This window comes from Haliotis asinina, chromosome 15, assembly GCF_037392515.1.
Source record: "Haliotis asinina isolate JCU_RB_2024 chromosome 15, JCU_Hal_asi_v2, whole genome shotgun sequence".
NCBI lineage: Eukaryota > Metazoa > Mollusca > Gastropoda > Lepetellida > Haliotidae > Haliotis > Haliotis asinina.
The window spans coordinates 28,349,379-28,376,412 of NC_090294.1; the positions used below are offsets into that span (position 1 = coordinate 28,349,379).

The 27,034-nt window shown below is 39.6% G+C and overlaps 2 protein-coding genes across 2 annotated transcripts; both read left to right on the forward strand.

The window, feature by feature from the left end:
• The first annotated feature begins 3,364 nt into the window (after positions 1–3,364).
• LOC137265404 (galactocerebrosidase-like) lies at positions 3,365–14,097 on the forward strand. The gene is made up of 18 exons (XM_067800803.1): positions 3,365–3,590; positions 4,877–4,945; positions 5,125–5,188; positions 5,494–5,582; positions 5,716–5,880; positions 6,062–6,100; positions 6,715–6,848; positions 7,271–7,364; positions 8,357–8,394; positions 9,044–9,168; positions 9,306–9,445; positions 9,771–9,842; positions 10,303–10,392; positions 10,781–10,925; positions 11,034–11,217; positions 11,939–12,114; positions 13,055–13,134; positions 13,614–14,097. The coding sequence occupies exons 1-18, from the start codon at positions 3,459–3,461 to the stop codon at positions 13,803–13,805; spliced, it is 2,028 nt and encodes a 675-aa protein (XP_067656904.1). The 5' UTR covers positions 3,365–3,458; the 3' UTR covers positions 13,806–14,097.
• A 2,639-nt stretch (positions 14,098–16,736) lies between these two features.
• Positions 16,737–26,355, forward strand: LOC137265776 (galactocerebrosidase-like). Its single transcript, XM_067801228.1, has 19 exons — positions 16,737–16,875; positions 17,254–17,421; positions 18,300–18,368; positions 18,781–18,844; positions 19,218–19,306; positions 19,529–19,693; positions 19,942–19,980; positions 20,183–20,316; positions 20,779–20,872; positions 21,758–21,795; positions 22,117–22,241; positions 22,458–22,597; positions 22,818–22,889; positions 23,618–23,707; positions 24,227–24,371; positions 24,470–24,653; positions 25,149–25,327; positions 25,572–25,651; positions 25,891–26,355. The coding sequence occupies exons 2-19, from the start codon at positions 17,290–17,292 to the stop codon at positions 26,089–26,091; spliced, it is 2,040 nt and encodes a 679-aa protein (XP_067657329.1). The 5' UTR covers positions 16,737–16,875; positions 17,254–17,289; the 3' UTR covers positions 26,092–26,355.
• The last annotated feature ends 679 nt before the right edge of the window (positions 26,356–27,034 follow it).

Below are 27,034 nucleotides of genomic sequence, written 5' to 3' on the forward strand. Positions count from 1 at the left end.
CGTGAGAGCCATGGCTCTTTAACCCCAACTCTAGACCTGTTTGGTGAATTGAAGGTTAGTTAAAATTGGTGTAATATGTTTCAATTCAGACGTCCGCCCCTATCCCAGTACTATTTAAGGATGAGGAACAATTTCACTGAGTGGCAGTTTTAAACGCTTGATATATATGTCTTTCAGAATGTTCTTATACAATTAAAGAAACATATTTTAAAGCACATGCTTATTGGACGAGGAATATATATTCAGGTGATACGATTTGACTAGAATTAAATTAAGTGAGTGAGTGAGTTTAGTCTTACGCAGCACTCAGCAATACTGCAGCTATATGGCGGCAGAATTAAATTAAATGGGGATATGGGAGGAATTCCTTCCCAAAGATTATGGTACATCCATCGAATGTGTCAAGATTATAAGTATCTTGGAATCCATTTCACAAACAATAATTATTTTAAAACCTCTATAAAAAGATGTTGCGAGTCTGCTACTACAGCAACGTATTTCGTTCTGCTGATAGGTCGCATATTTCACCAATCGTAAAAATGTCTTCTATATCTCTTTGATGTAATGGTTAAGGCAATTCTGTTATACGGCTGTGAAATCTGGGTTTTTGAAAACTGTACATCTACAGAATCCGTTCATGTTTACTTCTTACGCAAATTACCTTCTGTTAAGAGAAGCACTCCATTATACGTGCTGCATGGAGAACTTGGAAGGGTTCCCCTAAATAACTTTATCAAAGTTATGCATCTTTCTGGGCTAGACTACTATCTGGTAGGGAATACAATCTGCCAATAATTTTATACCAATGTTATATAAAGAAATAATGTTATATAAAGAAACCATCCGCTTGGTGTCGCGAGGTTTGTCCCAATTTGTCGCAAGAATGAACGGAAACCAGTTTAATGGAATTTGAAGTTCGAAAACCTGCGGTACTATATATATCGCTATTCACTGCGCCCAGAGAGCACATAATAAGTATCGTCTTTGCTTCGCCTCAATACCGTTCTTGATACATATTTTCCCCAAATTCGATTTTTTTACAAACATTATTTTTTGTTACATTTTGATCAATATTTATCATAAACCTCAGTTCATCGTTTTACACACAAAAAAATTAACCTCATCAAGAGAAAAAAGCACACACTGTGCAAGACATAATGTTTGAACATCCATCACATACGAAAACACATAATACTTCTCCCTTAAACGTTAACTTTTTATTCCTGTGAATGAGGACTGTAACTCGGTCCTGGTGCAAATTAGGTGATTCCCATCTACTATTTCTCACCCATCCCCCTGTGTCAAGATTCAAGATTCTTTATTCTCCATAAGACCATGAAAAATGGCATAAGAGGGAAATACAGTGGATAATCCATACAGCATCGTGAGCAAGATGGCAGTACATATAACTGACACAACAAACATGATAGGATTTAACACAACAGAGGAAGTTCATTTCTTTTCGTTTACTAGTGTTTTGGTATACTTAACTGGTACGAGATTTTTCTTTGATTTTCTAGGGATGTGCAGCAAAAAATATAATGTAATTCTGCTGTTGATAGATGTTCGTGCTGTTGATCAGTGGACTGTTTGGTCCAAGCGCGATTATTTGCAGACCGCTACCACGTAGTTGGATTATTGCTGAGTGTGGCGTAAAACTAAACTCACTCATTCCTGAAGATGCTATTGACCTGTGGTGTTTCTGGTCCAGCTTAGATAAAATACCTTACCTCAAAGACCATCACTCCTCCTTCCCAAAACATTCCCCTTGGGGATGTTAGAGTGTCTAATTCAGGACAGCCATTGTCCGATTATTTCTAAAACCCCCAAACTATGTAGCCAGGTCTCAGGAGACTTAACTGTTATTATGTAAACTGCATTATCAATCTTTATCACTACCGCAATGTACATTGTGTTATCAGCCACCATGTTCCTCTTTGTCAGTTCCAGTAATTACTGTATATGACATTCATTGCCTGTATGGTAGGATAATGCCGCTCGCTGTATACGCTCTGAGTAACTCCGTTCGCCTCGTTCATGTATACGTTTCTTTGTCACATATTGCGGAAGCAACTAAAGAGGTCTGAACTTAACTATGCCTTCGTATCGTCTTGTTCGTCTTAATTACGAGCTAATTCCCAGTCATCACACGGTGTGAGTGAGTGAGTTTAGTTTTACGCCGCACTCAGCAATATTCCAGCTATATGGCGGTGGTCTGTAAATAATCGAGTCTGGACCACACAATCCAGTGATCAACAACACGAGCATCGATCTACGCAATTGGGAACCGATGACATGTGTCAACAAGTCAGTGAGCCTGACCACTTGATCCCGTTAGTCACCTCTTACGACAAGCACAGTCGCCTTTTATGGCAAGCAAGGACCTTCACGGGTCTCACGTGCCACGTTTTCTGGTGTCCGCTGCTGTGTCATTGCTGAAAAAGAGGCATAAAACTTAACTTACTCATTCAGTTGAAAAGATATCTTAGCTGTCCCTACTCTGACTTACCAACGTTATCACCTGGTGGTGATTGTGTTGTGATATTTGGCCTTGAAAATATCATTGACATATGTGTCAAGGTATCCTTGACCGACCGTATACTTTGTGTATGCGGTGACATCGGCCAACAGTGGTACAGCAGAACATTTAGAAATAACGGTAAATACAACAGCACCTTCGTGAAACAAATCACGCAATGTCTAGTTTTGGTTTGGTTTGCTGTTTAACACCAGACAATCCAGTGATCAACATCATGAGCATCGATCTGCGCAATGTGGATACGATGACGTGTCAGTCAGCGCGTCTGACCACCCAGTCCCGTTACTCCCCTCTTACGAGTAGCATGGGGTACTGAAGATCAGTTCTAATCTTGATCTTCACGGGCCAATGTTAAGTCTAAGCTAAATTAAAGGATTGGAGATACTCGGCATAAGTATATTCACCAAAGCCATATTAATACAAGTAGGAGTATACGTACATGTCTAACTGTGTCTGGTTTGAATAATCGCAAATGCACCTTGGTAAATGCACTGAGTTAAATGGAAAATAAGCATGTATATTACTGAGAGAGTTCAGAGGACTGACACTGTTCAGACATATCATCACATCATGCTTGCCAGGGTTGAGAAGTGCACAGATTGAGTGAGTATGGTTTTACGCCGCTTTTAGCCGCTATCCCACCGCCCCTTGGCTACTGTAGCAAAAGGACATAGTCAGTGATTATAAATGATCAAAACACATGAAGGGAGAACGAAATACATCTGTCATCTGCACTCCACCAATTAGAGTACTATATGGGTACATTGCCTTCCAGCCTAACATTATCAACACAGGCACACTGCGTCTTGTGATCTCACGCACACTGATAATGAAAACTGATAAATGACTACAGACTGCACAGATTAAAAGAATCTTCACAAGGGGTGTGATCGTCAAGGTCGTCAGTCCATGTTCAATAATGCTGCTGAACATATTTGCCGTCCTTATTTGTATTTCCCCTGGCCTGACTGAGAGGGACCTGTACCATCTAGACAACTCAAATGGCCTTGGGAGGATATTTGATGGTATTGGAGGAATCAGCGGCGGGGGAGTAAGTATCTGTGTTTTAACTACTTCTTTATGTTTATATACGTTTATCGTATAATGTGCGTTCTTTAACATCTATTGAAACATGCATGTGCAAATACTCAGATTATAATCCTTTCGGTCATGATTATGTTTCTATGTTTGCTTGGACTTGCATCACTTGCATCTAGGCTCAGATATGCATCACTTGCATCTAGGCTTGAACCTGCATCTCTTGCATCTAGGCTTGAACCTGCATCTCTTGCATCTAGGCTTAGATATGCATCACTTGCATCTAGGCTTAGATATGCATCACTTGCATCTAGGCTTGAACCTGCATCTCTTGCATCTAGGCTTAGATATGCATCACTTGCATCTAGGCTTAGATATGCATCACTTGCATCTAGGCTTGAACCTGCATCTCTTGCATCTAGGCTTAGATATGCATCACTTGCATCTAGGCTTGAACCTGCATCTCTTGCATCTAGGCTTAGATATGCATCACTTGCATCTAGGCTTAGATATGCATCACTTGCATCTAGGCTTGAACCTGCATCTCTTGCATCTAGGCTTAGATATGCATCACTTGCATCTAGGCTTAGATATGCATCACTTGCATCTAGGCTTGAACCTGCATCTCTTGCATCTAGGCTTAGATATGCATCACTTGCATCTAGGCTTGAACCTGCATCTCTTGCATCTAGGCTTAGATATGCATCACTTGCATCTAGGCTTGAACCTGCATCTCTTGCATCTAGGCTTAGATATGCATCACTTGCATCTAGGCTTGAACCTGCATCTCTTGCATCTAGGCTTAGATATGCATCACTTGCATCTAGGCTTAGATTGGTATCACTCGCATGACTTGCATCTTGGCTAAGACTCGCATCACTTGGAGAACTTGCATCTAGGCTTAGACTTGCATTAACTTGCATCTTGACTTAGATCACTTGGATTCACGCCTAAACTTGCATCACTTGGAGACTCGAGTATTTATAGGTCTTGGAAATTGCTGATAAATAAACAAGTAAACAGAAGAAACACCACTCACTCACGCTCATGTTCGGTTGTACAGTGTCAGATTTCTCTTAATCATTTGTGCATTGTGATTCAAGGTTTTATGCATTTTGATATCCGCGATGGTAGATAAGTGACGCATTAATACCCATTTTAGTAGCCTTCTAAATGATTGCTTAATTTACGAACACCAAACAACGGTTTTTATGATTGGATATGATGACTGGTATAAACGTTTTGAAGTTGAATACGCACTGTTATACTTGTGTAAAACATCATACATTTTCTTTGCAGGCAACATCTAAACTGCTAGTTAATTACCCCGAGAAACAAAGAAATGAAATCCTCGACTATGTTTTCAAAGTAAGTGCTTTTTGGAATTGCATTTTTAGAAAGAATATTATATTTTTTAAATCACGTATGGGTGTTTTATTGATGATTAGCACAGACATAACATTTTATGTCAAAATAGTTTTGAAAAAGAGTCATACAAAATTCAATGCCTCACTTGCCTCCTTTGAAAAAAATGCTAATAATTTCAGCCCAATTTTGGAGCGTCGGTACACATTTTGAAGGTTGAAATTGGTGGAGATGCAGAGAGTACAGGTAAGTGATACTACCTGAGACAGGTGTGATCTTCATAGAACACTTCAACAGAGTAAGAAAGTGTGTGTAACCACGACACCCGTATCTGCATGCAACCAGTCATACGAATAAAACCAGTATGATTTTGTGACCAAAATACTTTTCATCCACACGGTATCATACAATAATATCTGCACATTTAACGTAATGTTGATCTGTGTTTATATTTAAACGTGCATTGTTGAACCATGATAGTATAAATCAACATATGTTTAGTTTCAAATGACGACCTTGACGTGTCGACATAATTTGTCCACATTTGACAGATGGGACTGAATCAACTCATATGCGAACACCCAATGAGGAAAATTACCAGAGAGGGTATGAATGGTGGCTGATGCAAGAAGCAAAGAAGGTTTGATTGTTTTTATATTATATCAACAAACTAAAAATGTAAATAGAAAACACGATATATTCTATTACTACTAATGCGTTGAAGACATCACTGCTTTCTATAGTGTTAGTACACACGTACGTATCTATTACAGCGGAACCCTAACATCAAGCTGTATGGGCTTCCGTGGGGGTGGCCTGGCTGGGTGGGAGGGGACACGGGGAACGTGTACGACAACCCAGAACAGACTGCCATGTACATTATCAAGTGGATCACTGGAGCAAGGACACACTATAACCTCACCATTGACTATATTGGGGCAAGTGCTTCAATTCTGTCGAAATGTATTTATATATTTCTTAATTATGAGTCTAACGTTTAAGAAAACACGCAAAGACTTTTTCAAATACATGTCGCCTTGCAACAAGTACTCAAAGATCAGATCAGATGCAGGTTGTACGTAACATAGGTATCCTCAGATTTCTGTATTTCATTTTCAGATATGGAATGAGAGTCCCTATAACACCACCTACATAAAGGTACAGTTATCGCCTACATCCGCAGTGTGGAGCTCATATATTGCTAATTCACAGATTTTATGTGTTGTGCTGTAAGCAAACGCAGAGTGCTTACCAATGTACGTTGGAATTCCAGAATCTAAATATTCAGTCCAGTTGATAACAACGCCAGTGGTGATCGGTTTGCCCATTGACCAGTGAGTTGTGTTGTCCCTTGCTGACGACTGTTGTACCGGGTTCCATTTATGGTGCTTCAGTGCGAATGAGTATTATTTTACGCCCCGTTTAGTAATATACCAGTAATAGCACGCGGGGAACACCCGAAATGGGCTTCACACAGTATGCCGATGTGGAGACACGAACCTGGGTGTTCGGCGTGACGAAGGAGGTCTTTAACCACGAGGCTACCTCATCGTCCCAGAGTGAACTGAAATATGAAAATCATGTTCATATCAGAGTATCGACAACAGCTAACCCTAAGCAGTTTGTATATTTAGCTCTGGGTCTGGTTGTACAGACTTTGCAGTCATGTGGCTCGTATGGGCGGATCCGACAGGGAAAGCGGGGTGTCGTGGTGCTTCAGACTGGATCTGCCCAAGGGTCGGATGGTTGTTTCAAATCTGCCGTCTTTATAGGTCCTGAGGAAGATGCTGGACACACACGGATGCAGCTTCACCAAGATCGTGGCCGCGGACTACTTCCACTGGGACAACATTGCTGGTGATGTCCTGGCCGATCCCGTCCTGGCTGATTCTATATATGCTATTGGGTAACTATGAACGATATCTCCAATGTGTTGGAGACATACCTGATGACTCGAACCTGGTATGTGTTATAAATACGTAAATGACTGATTCTATATATGCTATTGGGTAACTTAACATAAAAAAATAACTGCGTCGGTGATATCCTATATGGGCAGTAGGTGACTGACACCAAATGCCTAAATGCCAGCATGCAAGAAACTCCGAAACAGGCGATATGTACTCACGATACAGTCACTGTAATCGACTCTGCTTTCGCAGATATTTCTTATCTGTCTGGATATGGAAAGAGTTTGTTGCTTCTCTGTAAAATGACGAACTGATGTTTTTCTTAGCCTTTGTTACTTCATGCCCAACGAACATCTTCTAAAGTACTTTTACATTCCAAAGGATGCAATGTGCCGTTAATTTCGAATGTGTGTTTCAGCGTCCACTATCCCGAAGAAAACAGCTCCCTGTATGCTGTTGATACTGGGAAACAACTGTGGGCTTCAGAAGACCATGCTGTGATATCTAGCATGGTAGTGTATATTCCACACGTTGTTGTACTTCTATACGGCACCATTGCTTCATTGAAAGATGTCTTCACTGATGTCTTCACTTTTGATTAATGTTGGTTTTGCCATCGATCTGGTCAACTGTATTGGTTTATACCACGATTGGTCAGAACCACCACTGGTTTGTTCGTTTCTTTTTAAAGCCGCACTCAGCAATATCCCAGCTACATAGCAGCAGTAAATAATCGATTCTGGACCACACAATCCAGTGATCACCATCATGAGCATTAGTCTACGCAGATGGGATACGATGACATGTGTCAACCAAGACAGCAAACCGGACCACCCGAGCCGCGTTACTCGCCTCTTACTATAAGAGTTGAAGAAGAAGATCAGTTCTTGTCCTGATCTTCACTGGTGCGCCACCAGTTTCTACTTTTGATCTGTTTAACCGTTTAGTGTTATCTTTGCTTAGAATCACATTATTCAAAGTAGTTATTGTTATCAATAGACATTATTGATAAACCTTTCCACTGATCGATGCTAACATTGCTTAGAATCACATTATTCAACGTAATTATTGTTATCAATAGTTATTATTGATCCACATTTCTGTTGATCAGTGATACCATGAAACTTGGTTTTTACAACTGATTAGTGTCATATTACTCAATGTATGTAAACAACTGATTAGTGTCATACCACACAATGTATGTTACTATAGTTATCAAAACTTTATGCTGGAAAGCATTTCCAATGACATTTTTTCCAGTGATGTACGTGCCTGTGTTGACTATCCCTTTTAACCGATGTACATACTTGGCATTTAGACTGGCCGTCGAGCGAGTAACTTCCAAATGTATACTCAGTGTTCTTATACTATACTGATGGCTTACACCATTGCTCACCGTCCACGTTTGACCAGACCCTTTGAGAAACACTCACACAACTTATTCTGGGCAGTTATTTCGATGACACGAACAAGATCTGAATTTGATACCTCTGATCTGTTACAGAGATGGAACAGAAATTATGTGAACGGATATATCACAGGGTAAGATATATCATCGCCATAGGATATTTATGTGGCGCACATGTCTATCCAACATGCTCAAAGCGCTGGTATCTTCCCTCCAATCATTGAATGTCAGTCTCATCAGCACATCGTATTACCAATATCAATTCCCGGGATCATACATATCTCAATTGAGCCAGCTGTTTATTATTTAAATATTTCAGATTTATCTTAATATTTAAATATTTCAGATTTATCTTAATATTTAAATATTTCAGATTTATTTTGATATTTAAATGTTTCAGAAATGTCTCTCAGTGGATATAATGGAGTAAAGTTGCCACGTATTTCACAAAATACCTGTCTAAAATTTGGATTTTTCAGAATAAGGGTTTATGCCATTTTTCTGATACACAGATCCAGCAATGATGAATAAATTACAAAATAATAAAATCTGCAAACAGATCTTAATCAGTTTAACCTTAAGCCATGTATTACACATATTGCACTATCCTTCCATTTTGAAAATAGATACTTTGATTAAACACTAAAACATTTCAAACTGTAGGTATCCAAACAGACTATCAACTCTCAGACTGTCAAAGTAAATGGGCAGATGTACAAAATCTTCTTTCCTCTTTAACAACGGTACCACCAATAACATGGACTTGACTGTGAAAAATTTCAGAACCGTCGTATGGGCGATCCTCAGCGCCTGGTATCCGGGACTTCCTTTCGTAGGGACAGGCCTTCTAAATGCCGAACAGCCGTGGTCAGGGTACTATGAAATTCCCGAGTATATCTGGCTCGCAGGTAAAAAGAATTTTCGTAATCTGGCATCCTTGTAAAATATTAACAAGACCGGAATACCAACATATCCTAAAGTGTTTGAAGGCTTTTGTCCGTAGGATGTTGGATTGTCACATATATGTACCAATATGCTTTGGCAGCTCATACAGCACAGTTCACCGAACCAGGCTGGCAGTACTTTAGACACGGTGTGGGGGTGGACAGGTTGGCCAGAGGGGGGACATTCGTGACTCTGGTCAGCCCTGATGGGAAGGACTTCACCATCATCCTAGAAACAGTGGTAGGTATTCCGGCGCAGGACGATGCTGTTTTTAAACGCGTGAACGTTTCCACATTTCTATATTTGCGTCTAGAACAAATACTGAACGTTTGACATCTCACTCATAACTGCTCTCCCCTCTAAGTGATTCTAATAACATCGCACGTTTATATATAAATAATCGTATTCTGAAGCAACACAGATACTAACATATATAATATAATATATACTGACACAATGTATGTCCTAGCGGTAGATGGGTAGTAACAAAAAAACATACAAATTCAAAACAAAATCAGTTTGGTCTATCCCTATGCTTTTTAGATGTGCCATTTGCTTTCCACAGAAACAAAACTACACACGGCCGGAAGCTATTGTTCAGCCTCAAAATGTCACTCTGCAGTTGAAAGGATCCTTGGTGAGCGTAAATTGTATCTGTAACTGTTATACCGCAATGTTATTTCATATTGTTTCAGGAAATATTGCTTATGTATTAGTTCCGGATCATTCATTCATTCATTCATTCATTCTTTCGTTCGTTCATTCATTCATTCGTTCGTTCGTTCATTCATTCATTTGTGGCGTATACGGCACTGCAAACCACGGGTGTGGAGCTCAAACTGCGAAAAAGGGCATAACGTTTGTTCTAAAAACTAACTGATTATGTATTTCAGTTATTGATACCAGAAAATAAATACAAATCAGCGCTCTTTGTTTTGTATTATTATCATATAATGTTTTGAGTAGAATTGAATTTGTGTAATCATGTTATAATTAATTACGGTATTCATTCATAAAGATGCTGATTGTCGTGTATGGATCTTCAATGTGTGCATCTGTTACGACTGAAACACAACAATTGACTGTATTTCCTGTAGGGCAGCGTGACCAGCTTCAACGTTTGGTTTTCTCAACTGTCTGAGCCGACAGGAGGATCTGTGCTGTTTGAGCCGAGACCCCCAATACAGGTATACTAGTTCTCATGTTTAAAGGTCTTACCCGGAACAGGGACTGTGGTGTAGCCTATAGCTAGTGGTAAAGGTGTTTGCTCGTCCCGCGCAACACCCGGGCTCGATTCACCACATTGGGTACAATGTATGAAGCCCACTGCAGGTGTCCCCCACCGTGGATTGTTGCTTTAAACGGCGTTAAACTACACTCACTCACTTACCCGGAATACCCACATTCTGGCTGGGAGGGAACATTGTTATCTAAATTTTTTCTGATTAATCAGTAACATAAGCATATGTGTAAAACATTCATTTCCGAATTCTGCTAATATAGCCTCCTATATAGGTGTTTATTTCGAAAATGGTACGCTCTTGTTTCAGTCTATTTGGTTTGGAATTGTTCCAGGTTGTTAACGGGGTAATAAATCTCGATCTCCTACCAGACCAGGTGTACACGTTCACCACCTTGACAACAGGCCACAAAGGGTCATTTCCGGATGCTATTCCTCCACCGAAGGATTTTCCGTTGCCCTACACTGATGATTTTGAAAGTAAGTGCCAGTGCCATATGGCATCATCTCGTTTGTTCAAATGGTGGGATCGTGTTTTACAGGTGAAAAGTAAATACCAAGTATTATCGAGAAACTTTATTGAATTAGGTTACCAAGAATTCGAGGAGCCTTTCATGATAGCTCAGCAGACCGGAAGCTACGAGGTGGTTACTGGTCAGGGTGACCATGGCAAGGTCATCCGACAGATGACCATTCAACGTCCGGTCAAGTGGGTGTGGTGTCATGCAGAGGATTTAGGGTTATCTGCCGCTGTATTTGGAAACTATCTCTGGTAAGTCATACAAATATGGACAGCTGACCTGAGCTGTCATTAGCTGTGTGTCATAGAAACATTACATCTGCAACTTGAAGAGCAAAACTGGAATTTTCATTCTCTATAACACAATAAAAGTTGTTCATTGCTCACGAGGGGGACATGGGCTGATGTACTCTCTATTTCTGTTAATGTTCCCTTTGGCCCCAGGGGATATACATACTTATAGAGAGTACATCATGACATGGATCCCGCGGGACCAGTGAACTACGTATTTTTCTTAAAGAACACCTGAATGTTTCGGATCGGGTATCGGAGTCAGGCAGTTAAACAATACCGACAACAACGGACAAATTTCGAGTTATCTCCCTTCCATCGATTTGCATTCGCAAAATATCGGTAATTTCCGTACATCATGCTAAAGAATTACTAACACGAACTACTAAATGAGTTCCCACAGTTCGGCAGTCACATCGGATAACATAGAAAATGTTATTTGCTTCTAAGCGGGGTACACTGAAAATCATAGAAGAGCGTTCTAACGATCAGAAAACGACATTTATGTGTGAGATGAAATAACTGTTTGTTTCTTTGTTTTTAGTGATTGATTCTTATATATTTTCATCGAAATTCAACTTTCACGCACAATCTGTTCTGGCGGATAGTTCAGAATGTTGTTTTCTACCCTGAATGTTATATATTCCAGATGCCCAGTAGCACTAGGTTTGTTTCATTGTAGGAGCGACATTTACATCGAGGCTGACATAGGCATAGACCAGGACGTGAATGTGGCAACGAAAGAAGCTTTTCTCGCAGCCAGGTTCAGTGTAGGTGGATGCAAATTGCCAAACACTCTTGGTGTCTTCTTCTTTATCAACCCTGCAGAAAGAACATATCAAGTGACTACAAACCTTGGTAAGTGACTCCCTGGAAGTGATCGGACTCTCTAGGCACAAAGAGAAACAAACATAGAGATTTTTCTAGGTTGCATCTTCTGTTTTCTTGAGTACAGCGTTTCATGGTTTGTTCAGTCCCCATCATCACGCAAAACTTTAAAGTGTTTTACCCGTTGATGGAGCGAGAACATCAAATAGCATCTTCTAAAATGCCAATCAAGCTCAAAGGGAAGCATGCTAAAACGATTAGAATCTTCTGGAAACAAAAACCCCACCAAAACCACCGGGCAAGATAATCTGAGATAACTACTCTTCGAGGGGATACACCTGTGACTGTTTTACTGGATTTATACAAATGCAATGTCAGAGTAACTAGATGTTGGAGATGCGAGGGTTGTCCATATTTCTCTCATCCTGTTTGAAGAGAATTTATTTTCAAAAGAGGAGACATTGATATATACCTTTGGTGTAAATGTTCTAGACGGGTTAAATCTACGAATAAACAGTAAGCATGTATAACACACACACACACACACACACACACACACACACACACACACACACACACACATATATATATATATATATATATGACTGTACATACTATGCAGTCTGTGCCATACATGCATACTGTATATATATATATGCACACACACACACACACACACACACACACACATATATATATGCATATATGCATATATATATATGCATATACATAGAGAGAGGTATTGCCACATACAGCAACCCACTGCTCATGATATTAACCACTGGATTGTCCAGGCGCGTTACTCGCAGACCGCCGTCATGTAGCTGGGATATTGCTAAATGTGAAATTAAATAATAAACAAGTAAACAAACAGAGACAACAAATGTTGTCTTTGTATCGTTTTCGTCCAAGCATGATTCGTAACATCTGATCCATTTATTGCTTGACGAGAATAAATTTTCCGTTTCAGAGCGGAATCAGACAATAATAAATGGTAGAACGAATACTTTCAGTGGCACAAGATGGAACAAGGTTGGCTTACTTGTGAAGGTGAGACAAAGAGACAACATACAAGATAAATATGAGACAAAAGAGGACAGTGATTGTTCGACTTAATAACGTTCTGATATTTCCCCGGTACCGTGTTCAAAATATGCTCCATGTAGGAAAGCGCGCGTAAAATCTCCAATCATCATCAGCAGCAGTTTCAATTTTTCAATGGTTTCAACTCTCAGCTACATTGTTCAAAATATAGATTGTATCGAGGCTCATATCCTGTTACTGAAACTGAAATGTCGGCGTTAAATAATCAATGGCCAGCAGGTGTTCAACGTATGCTCCATAGCAAGCACTGTAGAGATAATTGTAATCAAATAATTTCACTGTTCAAACAATTTGACCAAACTGAAAAGCTATAAGGGAATAACTGTTGTTTCTTTTAGAAAGTACGATTCATCATTACTACTTACAGAAGTGCATAAATAATTGCGTTTTTTGCCAAAACTATGATATAAAGTAATACTTTTCAGGGTTCCATGGTGATCGGGACATTAAATGGTTATCAAGTGTTCAACGTCTCCTCCGTACCTGAAACTGTGGAGACTGGCTTTGCTGGTCTCGGGACTGGGTCATACGGATATGCTGACTACGACAACTTGAAAGTTTTACCCCCAAATGATGGATTGAACCTAATCAAGAGGCTGAGATATAAGAATACTTAAATCAACTGACACGCCGTTCACAGTATGTTATTTGCAATTTGACATTTGCTACAATAAGCATTACTAACCCATACAGTATGTGATTGTTGCCTGTGTTGGTCAGTTGTTACATCGTAACAACATTTGTTGTCTCTTGTGTTATTTATCACGCTTTATTTATATAACTGAAAACACAGCGTCCTATAGCAACTATGGTTAATCTGTGTTGTGTTCAATGCTTACTTAATGGAATGAATGAATGAATGAATATTTTGCATATTGAAATGAAATGTCATTAAATAAATGAAATAAATGAGTAGTGTTTTCACAGTGAATATGTGTATGGAATAAACATGCGGGAATATCGAGACAAACGTTTCAGTGCATGTAATCAGCAGTCACTATATACATGGGTGCATTATCAACGAAACCCAATGCGTTTGATGAGAGGTGGGGCAATTACTCCATCAGCGCTAGCTGAATCACCGAGGCCGTATATCTGATCCATTCTGTGGCTCGTAATCAATAAAGGAAAAATATGGGAAAAGGTGAATGAGTGAGTGTGTTTAGTTTTACGTGGCTTTCAGCAATATTCCAGCAATATCACGGCGGGGGACACCAGAAAATGGGCTTCACACACTGTACCCATGTGGGGAATCGAACGCGGGTCTTCGGCGTGACGAGCGAACACTTTAACCACTAGGCTACCCCACCGCCCCTGGGAAAAGGACAAACAAGGGAAATGTATAGAGATATTATGCCCCATTTTCAACTTATATGACTGTTAATGTTCGTACGTAAAACCTTCCATTTAGCTCCTTGTTACCTGCAAGAACCTCTCACCGGGTAGCAGCCGGGAGAATAACTGATTTTCAGGCACATAAGCATGAGTTAGTGAGTTAGGCCGCATTTAGCAATATTCCAGCAATATCACGGTGTAACAAACCTGAAATTGGCTTCACACATTTGCCATGTAGGGAATCGAACCCGGATATTCGGCATGACCATGTTGTTCCAAAGAACCAAAAACCTCATCAAACTCAACATCCACCATGCATGCATAGTCATGCGTAGTTGGCGTAATATAAGTACGCTGATGAAACCGAAAGTGATTGTTCTTGACCTGTGACGCTACAAGTGGTCGTCGTGACGTGAGGTTATCAGATGTCGTGCCCAGTCCTCAGGTCCGTCCGTCTACTGCATCTCATGGCTTGTGCAACATCGGGAGTAGACTAGCCGGTCTGGAGAATGCCACTTGAACGTTCAAGTTCAACATTTATAAGGCGTGGCACAATAATTGTTCACCTCACAAGGTTTGGTGACATGTCGTTTGCAATCACAAATTCTGCGCACATGGTTGTGGTTAGGCACATGCATTGCAATGTGGTGACCCCACGTGCAAGGTCGCATTTTCCCAGGGTTAAACCCATTATGTTACCCTCCCAAACTGTCTACCTTGTACTACCCATTTTCAATATAAATTCATTTCCTCAAGTGTGACATTTCTTACTGAGTTGAATATATGTTACCGCGACTTTTTTCAGACTAATTTAGGAGGACACCCGTGATTTTTTAATTCGTGTTCAACGTGGCGACCAATACGGCCACTAAAACGTCATATTTGTGCACTCCCAATTGGTCAGTCACAGGTTTCAAACAAGTATATCCATCTCTGACTGAAACAGTGGATTTGACAAAAACATTATTTTGATAATTGCGCACTCAAGGTTGTTCAGTTACAAGTTTCAAATCACTGTATTGACCTCTGACTGAAACAGCTGATTGACAACAACATTAGGTTGATAATTGCGCACTCAAGGTTGTTTAGTTACAGGTTTCAAATCACTGTATTGACCTCTAACTGAAACAGTTGATTGACAACAACATTAGGTTGATAATTGCGCACTCAAGGTTGTTCAGTTACAACTTTCAAATCACTGTATCCACCTCTAACAGAAACAGTTGACTGACAACAACATTATGTCGATAATTGCGCATTCAAGGTTGTTCAGTTACAAGTTTCAAATCACTGTATCCACCTCTAACTGAAACAGTTGATTGACAACAACATTATGTTGATAGTTGCGCACTCAAGGTTGTTCACTTACAAGTTTCAAATCACTGTATTGACCTCTGACTGAAACAGTTGATTGACAACAACATTACGTTGATAAACGATCATTTCCCCGTCATTGTTGATAAGCAGTGTTATGCAAACACGTGCAATTATAGGCCACAACAGACGGAACCAGCATTTCAAAGGTTTGGTGAGGTAAAGTATGTGTGCCAATATAACTGGGGTCATATGAAATCAAGCAGTCAGTTTTACAGACTGAGCGGTAATTGTTTCTCGTAGTGAGAGGCGGTGGGATATTCTAGTCGTTTGATCAGGTGGTCGGGCTCACTGATTTAGTTGACACATATCACCGGTTCCCAGTTCATGATGCTCATGCTGATGACCATTGGATTGCCTGGTCCTGACTCCATTATTTACAGGCCGCCGCCACATATATAGCTGGAATATTGCTGAGTGCGGCTTAAACTCAATCACTCACTAAATCGTTCGCTCGTCATGCCGATGACACAGGTTCGATTCCCCACATGGGTACACTATGTGAAGACCTTTTCTGGTGTCCCCCGCCGAGATACTGCCGGAGTATTTTTGGTAAAGCCCCGTAAAAGCTACACTCAAGTGCTCTTCTATAGTGAACTATGATGTCATGATTTGCATAGCAACGGGAGCGGTGACGTAAAACAGATACATGGAGTGAAAGACGTACTAGGGAGTTATTTTCTTATGCTTGAGTCCATGTCATGCTGAATGTTGTATGAACATAATGTAACCAATCATAACATGTGAATTCAAGTTAACCCGAAGATAACCTAGTTCTACATTGAAACCACCGTCTCTCAGTAGCGTTATCTACCGCTGGTATTTCTGCTGTGACACTTGGCCTTCAACACTGCATTGATACACAGATGTGAGTCAGTGTAGCGTTGACCTATCATTCATGCAGAGCGTGTAGGCGAGGTCAAGAGGTTACTTCGACCTGAGGGGTAGTAGAGGGTGCAGATATCATGCATACTTACGGTAAATATGATCCTCGGATGACACAGTTTTCACACAATGTCAATTCTAAGACAAAACGCGAACACGGTTTAGATAGCTATATGTGCAACAGTATTGAGTGATTCCATTGTTTCCTTTCCTTTTCCTAGGGACCATGTTTGATACCATTTCAGGTATTCCCGGTCGTGACAGTGTTGGAATATTGCCAAAAGCGGCGTAAACCCACTCACTCACTTACACACTTTTATCCGTGACCAATCGAACTGGATAGTAGATAGGGGCGTCTCAATAGCAACCTACGTTTATCAATAAATGCTGACCACGTCTTGTGATCTTAGATATACTGATAATGAAGACGGATAAATACAGGTAGAGCTATTTACTGGTATCTGCACACAGGGTGTAACCTCTGAGGCCATCAGGTCATCTTCAATAATGCTGCTGAATGTATTTATCATCCTTGTGAGTATTTCCGCTGCCCTGTCTGAGAGGGACCTGTACCACCTGGACAACTCAAATGGTCTTGGGAGGATATTTGATGGTATTGGAGGAATCAGCGGCGGAGGAGTGAGTATCCATATTATACGTTGAAAAAACAGTTAAGGGAAAAAGTGTTACAATTTACATCATTTCTCCTGTTAAAAAATATTCTACGCTTCTTAAACTCTCAATCTGCGTTTTTATGTCAGTTTTTATTAGATATGTTCCATGATTCGTTGAAATGTAACTATGACTCCATATTGTTCCTTTATACCACACCAAAGATTCAGTCGAATGATGAAAATGAAATGTTCGTCCTTCACTGAAACCTGTGTATGTATTTACTGTTATGTATTATATTTTGAGGTTTATCGGTTCAATACTCGTTCCCGTACATATAGGTTTCATGAAACCTTCATATTTGGGTTTCATTCCAAATCAAGATCTTAGAATCTTGGTCAGTGGGAGGTGAAACCCACCTCTACACTCGTATAACTGTTTCACGTACGTATATACGCTGTTAAACATGTGTATCAGTTGTGTTTTTATGTATGTATGTATGTATGTATGTATGTATGTATGTATGTATGTATGTATGTATGTATGTATGTATGTATGTATGTATGTATGTATGTATGTATGTATGTATGTATGTATGTATGTATGTATGTATGTATGCGTGTGTATGCATGCATGTATGTTTGTATGCAGAATGTATACATGTATGTATGCATGTATGTATGTTGTGTGCGTGTGTGAGGAAACAAGTGATTACTTCATGTATATGAGCAACATGAGTCCGGACATCCGTTTTTGTCCTTACTCGTTTATTATATCTTATCGTAAGATCTTTCGCCGGTTGACGGTTCTTCGGGTGTAGGATCAACTGCACATTGCGCTTGATGAGCTGCTGGATTGTTGTTTTAATTTTATGATATGTACAAACGTCTTTCTTTTCTTTTCAGGCAACATCTAAACTATTAGTTAATTACCCAGAGAAACAAAGAAATGAAATCCTCGACTATGTATTCAAAGTGAGTGTTCTTTATGGAATTAAGTACGATGTAGAATTGTAAGACGTTCTAACGGCAGTCTTGGGACTCTCTTGGATGGTTAACACTGGTAATATCATTTTCACATATCTTGATTAAGGACGAAATGCGGGGTTAGTGAAACTAACTCACTCACTTCTCAACAAAGCCAAAGAAGTTACAAATGAATTATTTATATGTACTATGTATTCAAAGTTCGTTTTCCTAGGAACTGAGTTTAAAGAAAGAATATTTAATTTTAAAGCATTAATTGGACGTTTGTGGACGGTAAGTACAGACATAACATTTTAATTCAAACTAGTTTGAAAACGAGTAATATTAAATTAAAGATCTCACTTGCCTTTACTAGAAAAGAATTTAGAATCTTTAAAAATACTGATGTGTTGTTCTTCAGCCCAATTTTGGAGCGTCACTGCACATTTTGAAGGTTGAGATTGGTGGAGACACACAAAGTACAGGCGAGTGATAATAAATGAAACAAGCGTGACCTAGAAGGCATCAAGACAGTAAGGAGGATGAAGACGTAGCCAAGACTCTGCTGTCTCTCGCATATGTGTAACTCACGGGACAGATCACCTACAACCTTTACATATGATCGTAACCATTTGAAAGGCCCAGTCATCACCTTAGTATAATATCTACAAGTCCACCTACGACAAATCTTTAAATAATCCTCTTATCTTTGGCAAGACATTTAGAATATTTCAGATGACTGGCCATGAACTGTTGACTCGATGCAGGTATTAGGGATAGTCTAAATGCAAATAGTTTCAATACTAAAATCACAATCATAAAGTTTCAAAATGATTTTATTGTTTCACATTTTACCAGATGGCTCTGAATCAACTCACATGCGAACACCTGATGAGGAAAATTACCAGAGAGGGTATGAATGGTGGCTGATGCAAGAAGCAAAGAAGGTTTGAGTGCTTTGTTTTAAATTTACCCTGAAAATTTACTCCTGAAATAGTGAACAGAAAAGATGATGGAGTTCAATATGTTGGGTCACAGAAATGAATTAACATTAATTATGTTAATTTTAAACTTAACTGTGCATAAGCAAACGGTTACATAAGCATTACAATGAATCACACGTAGATCTTTCGCCATACTTATGTCCACATAATGCATCTACATTACAGCGGAACCCTAACATCAAGCTGTATGGTCTTCCCTGGGGGTGGCCTGGCTGGGTGGGAGGGGACACGGGGAACGTGTACGACAACCCTGAACAGACTGCCATGTACATTGTCAAGTGGATTATTGGAGCAAGGACACACTATAACCTCACCATTGATTATGTTGGGGCAAGTGCATTACATTTGACATTTATTCTTTGCGTACTCATGAATGTAAACATTAGGAAAATCATGCAAACTGTTACATATACATGTTGTCTTATAACACCCACTCAAAGGAGGGAAACATGCTCAGATGACAACATGAAAACGTATTGTAGTTCTATTGAATCTCCAATATTTATGCAAGTTTTCAATGAAATCTGAACACTCAATGGTTTCTTGTAAATATTTCTTTGTAATTATTACAATTTCAGATTTGGAACGAGAGCCCATACAACACAACCTACATTAAGGTACAGTGAACCTTTCACTTTCAAGGTCCAGTTGTGATTTGTTCTGGAAAACTAAGAGAGCAATAATGAATTGCACGCATTCCTCATGATGGACTTGTAATATCAGTTATAGTCCACCCTTTACAAATCATTGAACTCTAAAACGATATAATAGTGTCATGTGTTCATACTTCATGGTACGTAACACTCTTTGTGCTTTTAGACGCTGAGGAAGATGCTGGACACACACGGATGCAGCTTCACCAAGATCGTGGCCGCGGACTACTTCCACTGGGACAACATTGCTGGTGATGTCCTGGCCGATCCCGTCCTGGCTGATTCTATATATGCTATTGGGTAACTATCAACGATACCTCCAATGTGTTGGAGACATACCTGATGACTCGAAGCTGGTATGTGTTATAAATACAGTTGGGTAACTACATCTAAGTCCTAACTATTATACACAGTGTGTAGATGACTTGATGACCAGCTGATGGTACATACGCAGATGAGTAACTGTTGTATCTCAGTATTACAATTATTTAGAAACATGACCGATATTAAAATATAAAAGTACTGAGGATGGTCAGTTTTACAACACACCGACGTCATGGTTACCACTCAGCTTACGCTAGAGTCACATGATTAGCAACCATAGTGACGTGTTTTAGCAGAAGGAGCCTGATATGCAGAATGTAGCACACCCAGCATCCATTATGTTCTTATCCTTTAGTACCTCTTACCTTTAATGTTGGTTTTTTTGCAACAGAGACACTTAACAGTACCTCTTGTGGATCTTTGGAATATATGTTTCAGGGTTCACTATCCTGAAGAAAACAGCTCCTTGTATGCTGTTGACACCGGGAAGCAGTTATGGGCTTCTGAAGATCATGCTGTCAAGTCCAACATGGTATTGTATCTACGTGATGTATACTTGGTATTTCTTTTCTTTCTTTTAAACATATTTATTCCAGAGAATGGATTGGGTACAAGTTATCCCAACGTAGTGAAACCCTCTCCTATATACATTGTACAATGCTTACATGCATGAAGTGAAACAAACTATATACAGGAATAGAAAAATATATACTAAAGGAGAATAAGCCATATAAAACAAATAATTATAGGGAATACATCATTTCCTTACATGAGTAACATTATATCCAATCACTGAACCTTTTAGATTTTAATATATATTTTTGAACTTCTTTAAAAATCTGGATATTATCACGGTACGGAAGATCTGCACTGTATTCTAGGTATTTCTAGATTACCATAACTTGTCGTACGAATACCGGTGTATTTGTGACCAGGCTGTTTATCTTTGTTGTCATCGTATCAATATTAAGTTAATGAATGGACCGTTTTGTTCTGATTTGATTACTTACAGAATGTTGTCATTTAGTTTAAGTAATACTGACAGAGCTTGTAACCACACAAACTGCATCAAGTATTATTTTTCCAACAGGATAATTTATGTATATTAGAATGTGATATGTATTGCAACGTGTGCCATAATCCCATCTGCGAAATATTGTTCACGCTTATTATTGATTAGGCTGTGTCAACATCAATTTAACCACATTGGTTTGTGTTGCCTTTGGTCAGTATCCAGATAATACATTGACGCTACTGTCTGTTCAATCATCTGTCAGTGTTACAACTGATGAGTTATATACTAATTGATTTAACCATGGTAGTGTTTCGCTACTGTTTAGCTGGTATGCTTACACCTTACAAACGAGCATGTGGTTTTCCATAAAAATCTGAATATGCTTACTTTTATCTGTTACAGCGATGGAATAGAAATTACGTGAACGGATATATGACCGGGTAGGTGAAGAAGCACACGGGATAGGGCAGCAAGTAATTTCGATTGGGCCAGCGTTCAAATTATTATCCTAGCATTACAGCTTCTCATATTTCATGCACGCATGTTGGATATGACTCTTATGTCATAATATGTTTACTGCATCGCTTTTTACATGTGTTTTGTTTCTTCAAAATCCGGGTTAGAATTTAACTTCACTAACCGAAGTTGTCGTAACTCAATCAGAATAAACTAATGCGCATACAAACGAGGACGTGAGTTAACAACTCCAATGTAGTCCTGAATCTGCTTATCGAAAGGTTACAAGTTGCCATCATTTTCAGGACCGTCATATGGGCGATCCTCAGTGCGTGGTACCCGGGACTTCCTTGGATAGGCTCAGGTCTTCTAAATGCTGAACAGCCGTGGTCGGGTTACTATGAGATCCCCCAGTATGTCTGGCTTGCAGGTAACATCGGCTTTTCTAAACTATTCAACTTGTAAAACTGAACCATGATAGTATTACCCAACGCGTGAAACAAAAGTGTGTTGTCCATACACACGATGTGAGAAGTTCTGAAAAACTGTAAATATCCAGGAATGCTGAAAACTTTTGCCCGTTAGGTCTTGTTTGGAAACAGTACTATGAACGTCCTTACGTGAATGTTTCTTTCTCCATTTACAGCCCATACAGCACAGTTCACCGAGCCAGGTTGGCAGTACTTGAGACACGGTGCGGGGGTAGACAGGTTGGCCGGAGGGGGCACATTCGTGACCCTTGTCAGCCCTGATGGGAAGGACTTCACCATCATCCTGGAGACCGTGGTGTGTACTCTGACATAGCGCTGACGTATCAGCAACAATTTACGCAAATGTGAACATTTAACATAGCAAATACATCGTTTTCATGATCGTGAAACATGATTGAACATTGTCGTCACAACTGCCAGAAATTAAAAACAGAAATTCTGCAGACTGCAAAGAAGTAAATTTTGTAACATGTTTTCACATCTATATATAACGTGTGCGATTTGTCCTCAAACAGCAACAAAACTACACGGGACCAGAATCGGTTGTTCAACCTCAAAATGTCACCCTGCAGTTAAAAGGAACACTGGTAAGTGTAATTTGTATCGATGGTCGTACCATATTTGGGGGACAATCGAGGAAATATTGAAATATTAAATATTAAAACATAGAACAGCTATGTACACGGCGATTTCATTACAAGACGTACCATATTGAAATATTTTATGAGTATGTCTTCCCACAGAGGTTACTTGTCATATCTTCCTACGAACCTCTGTTCACATACGGCTCTTTAACGGTGCGAGTGTTCACGATTCGTGATTGGCTGCAATCTGATTTAGTTGTGCAATCAGCGACTTTCTTTCAAAAGTAACCATTCGTAAGGCCTCGGTAATTTCCTTATGCGTCGGGAAAACTAGAACCTCTTCCCCAACACGAGGAGCAAATGTTTCTTCCAGACAGAGCACATCCATGAAATGTCGATTCAATGGCATCTCCATCTCCCTCGCTGACAACGAACAAGCTAGCTATTAAACACATCAACAGAAGTCGCCAACTTGCTTAGGTTAACCAAGCTGGATGTAAGTAGATGTACTACGCGTTCTGATTGGATAGAAAGAAGGGAGATACTTTGAGTTGCGATTATTTGCCGCTAGGGTTTTTTATGAGAACCAGCAAATATTGCCATGTAAGAACAGAGGTTCGTAGCAAGTCATGACAAGTAAGCTCTGTGGGAAGAGAATGGTGTTCAAAGTGGGCTTTGGTTTCTTGGGGCTGCTTCTTTGCTACCATGTACATCGACTATATGTTTTGTAGAGCAGAGTGACCAGCTTCAACGTATGGTTTTCTCAACTGACCGACCCTACAGGAGCAACTGCATTGTTTGAGCAAAGGCCCCCAATACAGGTGCTGTAATACCCCAATGAAGTTGGGTAAAGTGTTGGAAGGGGTATTGATTAGAGCTGTGACGATATATCGCAGTATCGATAATCGTGATACTTTATCGGACGATAAATATATCGATATTTTTTCATATCGTGATGCGTATCGTTGTTAATTTTCATTAGAAATTGACGGTTATGTCACATTTTACACTGTTACTTGATATCAAAATATACGTTTTTAAAGAAATTAACTAAAGATAGCAAATTGTGATGAGAATCGAATCGTATCGTATCCTTCCAAGATATCGCAATACGTATCGTATCGTGAATTTTCTGTATCGTAACACCTCTAGTATTGATATCTACAATTTTTGATAATATTGGATGAATTTACGTCACAATATAACACTCTAAATAATACTTCCAAATCTAGTTTCGTAAAACATTAAAATATTGGGGCGGTTAAGGCAAAACTTGTGCAAAAATACTCCGTGTATCCACACCCTCTCCCTTCATCCATTGTGTTTGGGATTTGTTCCAGGTTGTGGACGGGGTAATAAATCTCGACCTCCTGCCAGACCAGGTATACACGTTCACCACCTTGACCACAGGTCACAAAGGGTCATTTCCGGATGCTCCTCCTCCACCGAAGGATTTTCCGTTGCCCTACACTGATGATTTTGAAAGTAAGTGCCAGTGCCAAATGGCATCATCTCGTTTGCTCAGATGGTGGGATAGTGTTTTACAGGTGAAAAGTAAATACCAAGAAACTTTTTTGAATTAGGTTACCAAGAATTCGAGGAGCCTTTCATGATAGCTCAGCAGACCGGAAGCTACGAGGTGGTTACTGGTCAGGGTGACCATGGCAAAGTTATCCGGCAGATGACCATTCAACGTCCGGTCAAGTGGGTGTGGTGTCATGCAGAGGATTTAGGGTTATCCGCCGCTGTATTTGGAAACTATCACTGGTGAGTCGTGGCTAAAAGAGGAATTGGCCTGGGTTGTTATTTGTTGTGTGTTTTCATGGAAGGTTCTACAACTGCACTGTCAAAGCACCAACAAAACTCGAATGTTGAAATCAGTAACTGAGTTTCAATATCGAGTGCCACATAGTTTTGTCTTTCATTCACGCATACATTCATATTACCTAAAGTGACGTGTTGACATTTGTTGTGTTGTCATAAAAGCTACACGTTTGCTTCTGTTCAGAACAAACTTCAAGCTACTTCAAGCGTCGGGTAACAATCTGCCAATTTCGTGAGTGGCAGGTAATGCCTGTATGGTAGTACATACTCAAAACGTTTTTTCAAATATCACGTTTCATCACTAATTTTAGTGATGCATTCATAAAATGATCACCGTTTACGCCATATGGAATCTGTTTCGATGTATAACACAAACTGATATTTTCTGTCGTTACCGTGTTATGTCAGTTGCTGATTAATGTAATATTCATTTTGTAGGAGCGACATTTACATTGAAGCTGACATCGGCATTGATCCGGGCGAGTCGACTTCGACGGCAAAGGGAGCATTCCTTGCAGCCAGGATAAGTGTCGGCGGATGTAATTTGCCAGACAGTCTTGGTGTCTTCTTCTTTATCAACCCTGCTGAAGAAACATATCAATTGACTACGAACTTGGGTAAGTAACTCTTTGGAAGCAGTGACCTGTGAAGATCTTCAGTAACCCATGCTTGTCATAAGAGGCAACTATCGAGGATCGGGTGGTCAGGCTCGGTGACTTGGCCGACACATCATATCCAAATAGCGTAGATCGATGCTCATGTTGTTGATCACCGTATGGTTTGGTCCAGATTCGATTACAGCCATATAGCTAAAATATTGCCATAAACTCACTCTCTTACATTTTCATACTTCCGTTTCAGAGAGGAATCGAACACTTATAGATGGCAGAACTAATACTTTCAGTGGCACAAAATGGAACAATGTCGGCTTACTTATAAAGGTGGGATAGAGAAAGAACTTATCAAACAAACAAACAAATCAAACGAACAATTATAGCCTGACATTTTAAGGTTTCATTTGAATCATAATTTAAATCAAATCACTTCAACTGACCAAACCGCTGACAAGGAAAGTCGTTGCTTTTAGAAAATATAATTCAACATTACTCATAGTGTTCGGAATGGTGCACTCATAATTGCCTCTTTACCAAAACTATAATATAAGGTAATATATTTTCAGGGTTCCATGGTGATCGGGACATTAAATGGTTTTCAACTGTTCAACGTATCCTCCATACCTGAAACTGTGGAGATTGGCTTTGCTGGTCTCGGGACTGGGTCATACGGATATGCTGACTACGACAACTTGAAAGTTTTACCCCCAAATGATGGATTGAACCTAATCAAACGACTAAGATATAGGGGATCGGGAATCAATTGATGCTGTCGTCACACAGCGTTACTCTTGAAAGTAGGGTCACTTGTAATTGTTACCCAGACTGTCATCAATGGAAAAGTCATGCGTGTCATCTGTGTCATCACATTGGAATCCTATGTTTACTTGCTCTTTTAAAGGCATCTCTCTGCAAAGATGTCCTTTAATGTTTTCCTTTCACATTAAGATCATATATTGCTATCAAACGACAAAAATGAAATCATTAGGAAGTTTTAATGTGTTGTATCCGAGCTAATAAAATCTGAAAAATATTGTGTTATAAACTCATTTTGTTAAAAGATATAACAAAAGTCTCATTCGTTTTGAATGGTGACATGAACGTAGAATATGCGTGAACGAACAAGATAGTGTCGAAGCTCGGTCAGTCGACTGATCTGTCGTGTGACTGGTGTCTGGGAACTATGTCACCTAGTGATCGGAACATGAATGAAGCTGTGGTGCCTATAGTTATCAAATATTATCATAGCTATTGTCGTTATCACAAATTATAGCTAAAATGGATAGAATTATCATTACAACGTAGAATGCTTGACAACGGGCCATCATCAAACCCGTTGTTCTGTGACGTCATAAGTAGCTCAGCTGTTCATGTTCAATCACCTACGGCTCGTTTAATCTCCGGTTCATTATTGGCGATATTTCTGACTCTCACTCGTCACATGTACCTGTGCTATTTTTTTACTTTCTTGCCTGTGCCAATCATAACAATTGTACCATAAATTACAACATGCAGCAATGAAAACATTGACTGGAACTTTAACGTTGTTGAGCACTGAAAACAATGGCGGCTGGTAGTATGGGCAAAAGTCAAGGTCGAATGTCTTCACTCTCAATGGTGACGTCATCTACGTTGTTCTATGACATGTCCATATTTGTAAAAAGTGTTTCAGTGAAGTCCGTCGTCTGTTGTGACAGTAAATGCTTCAAA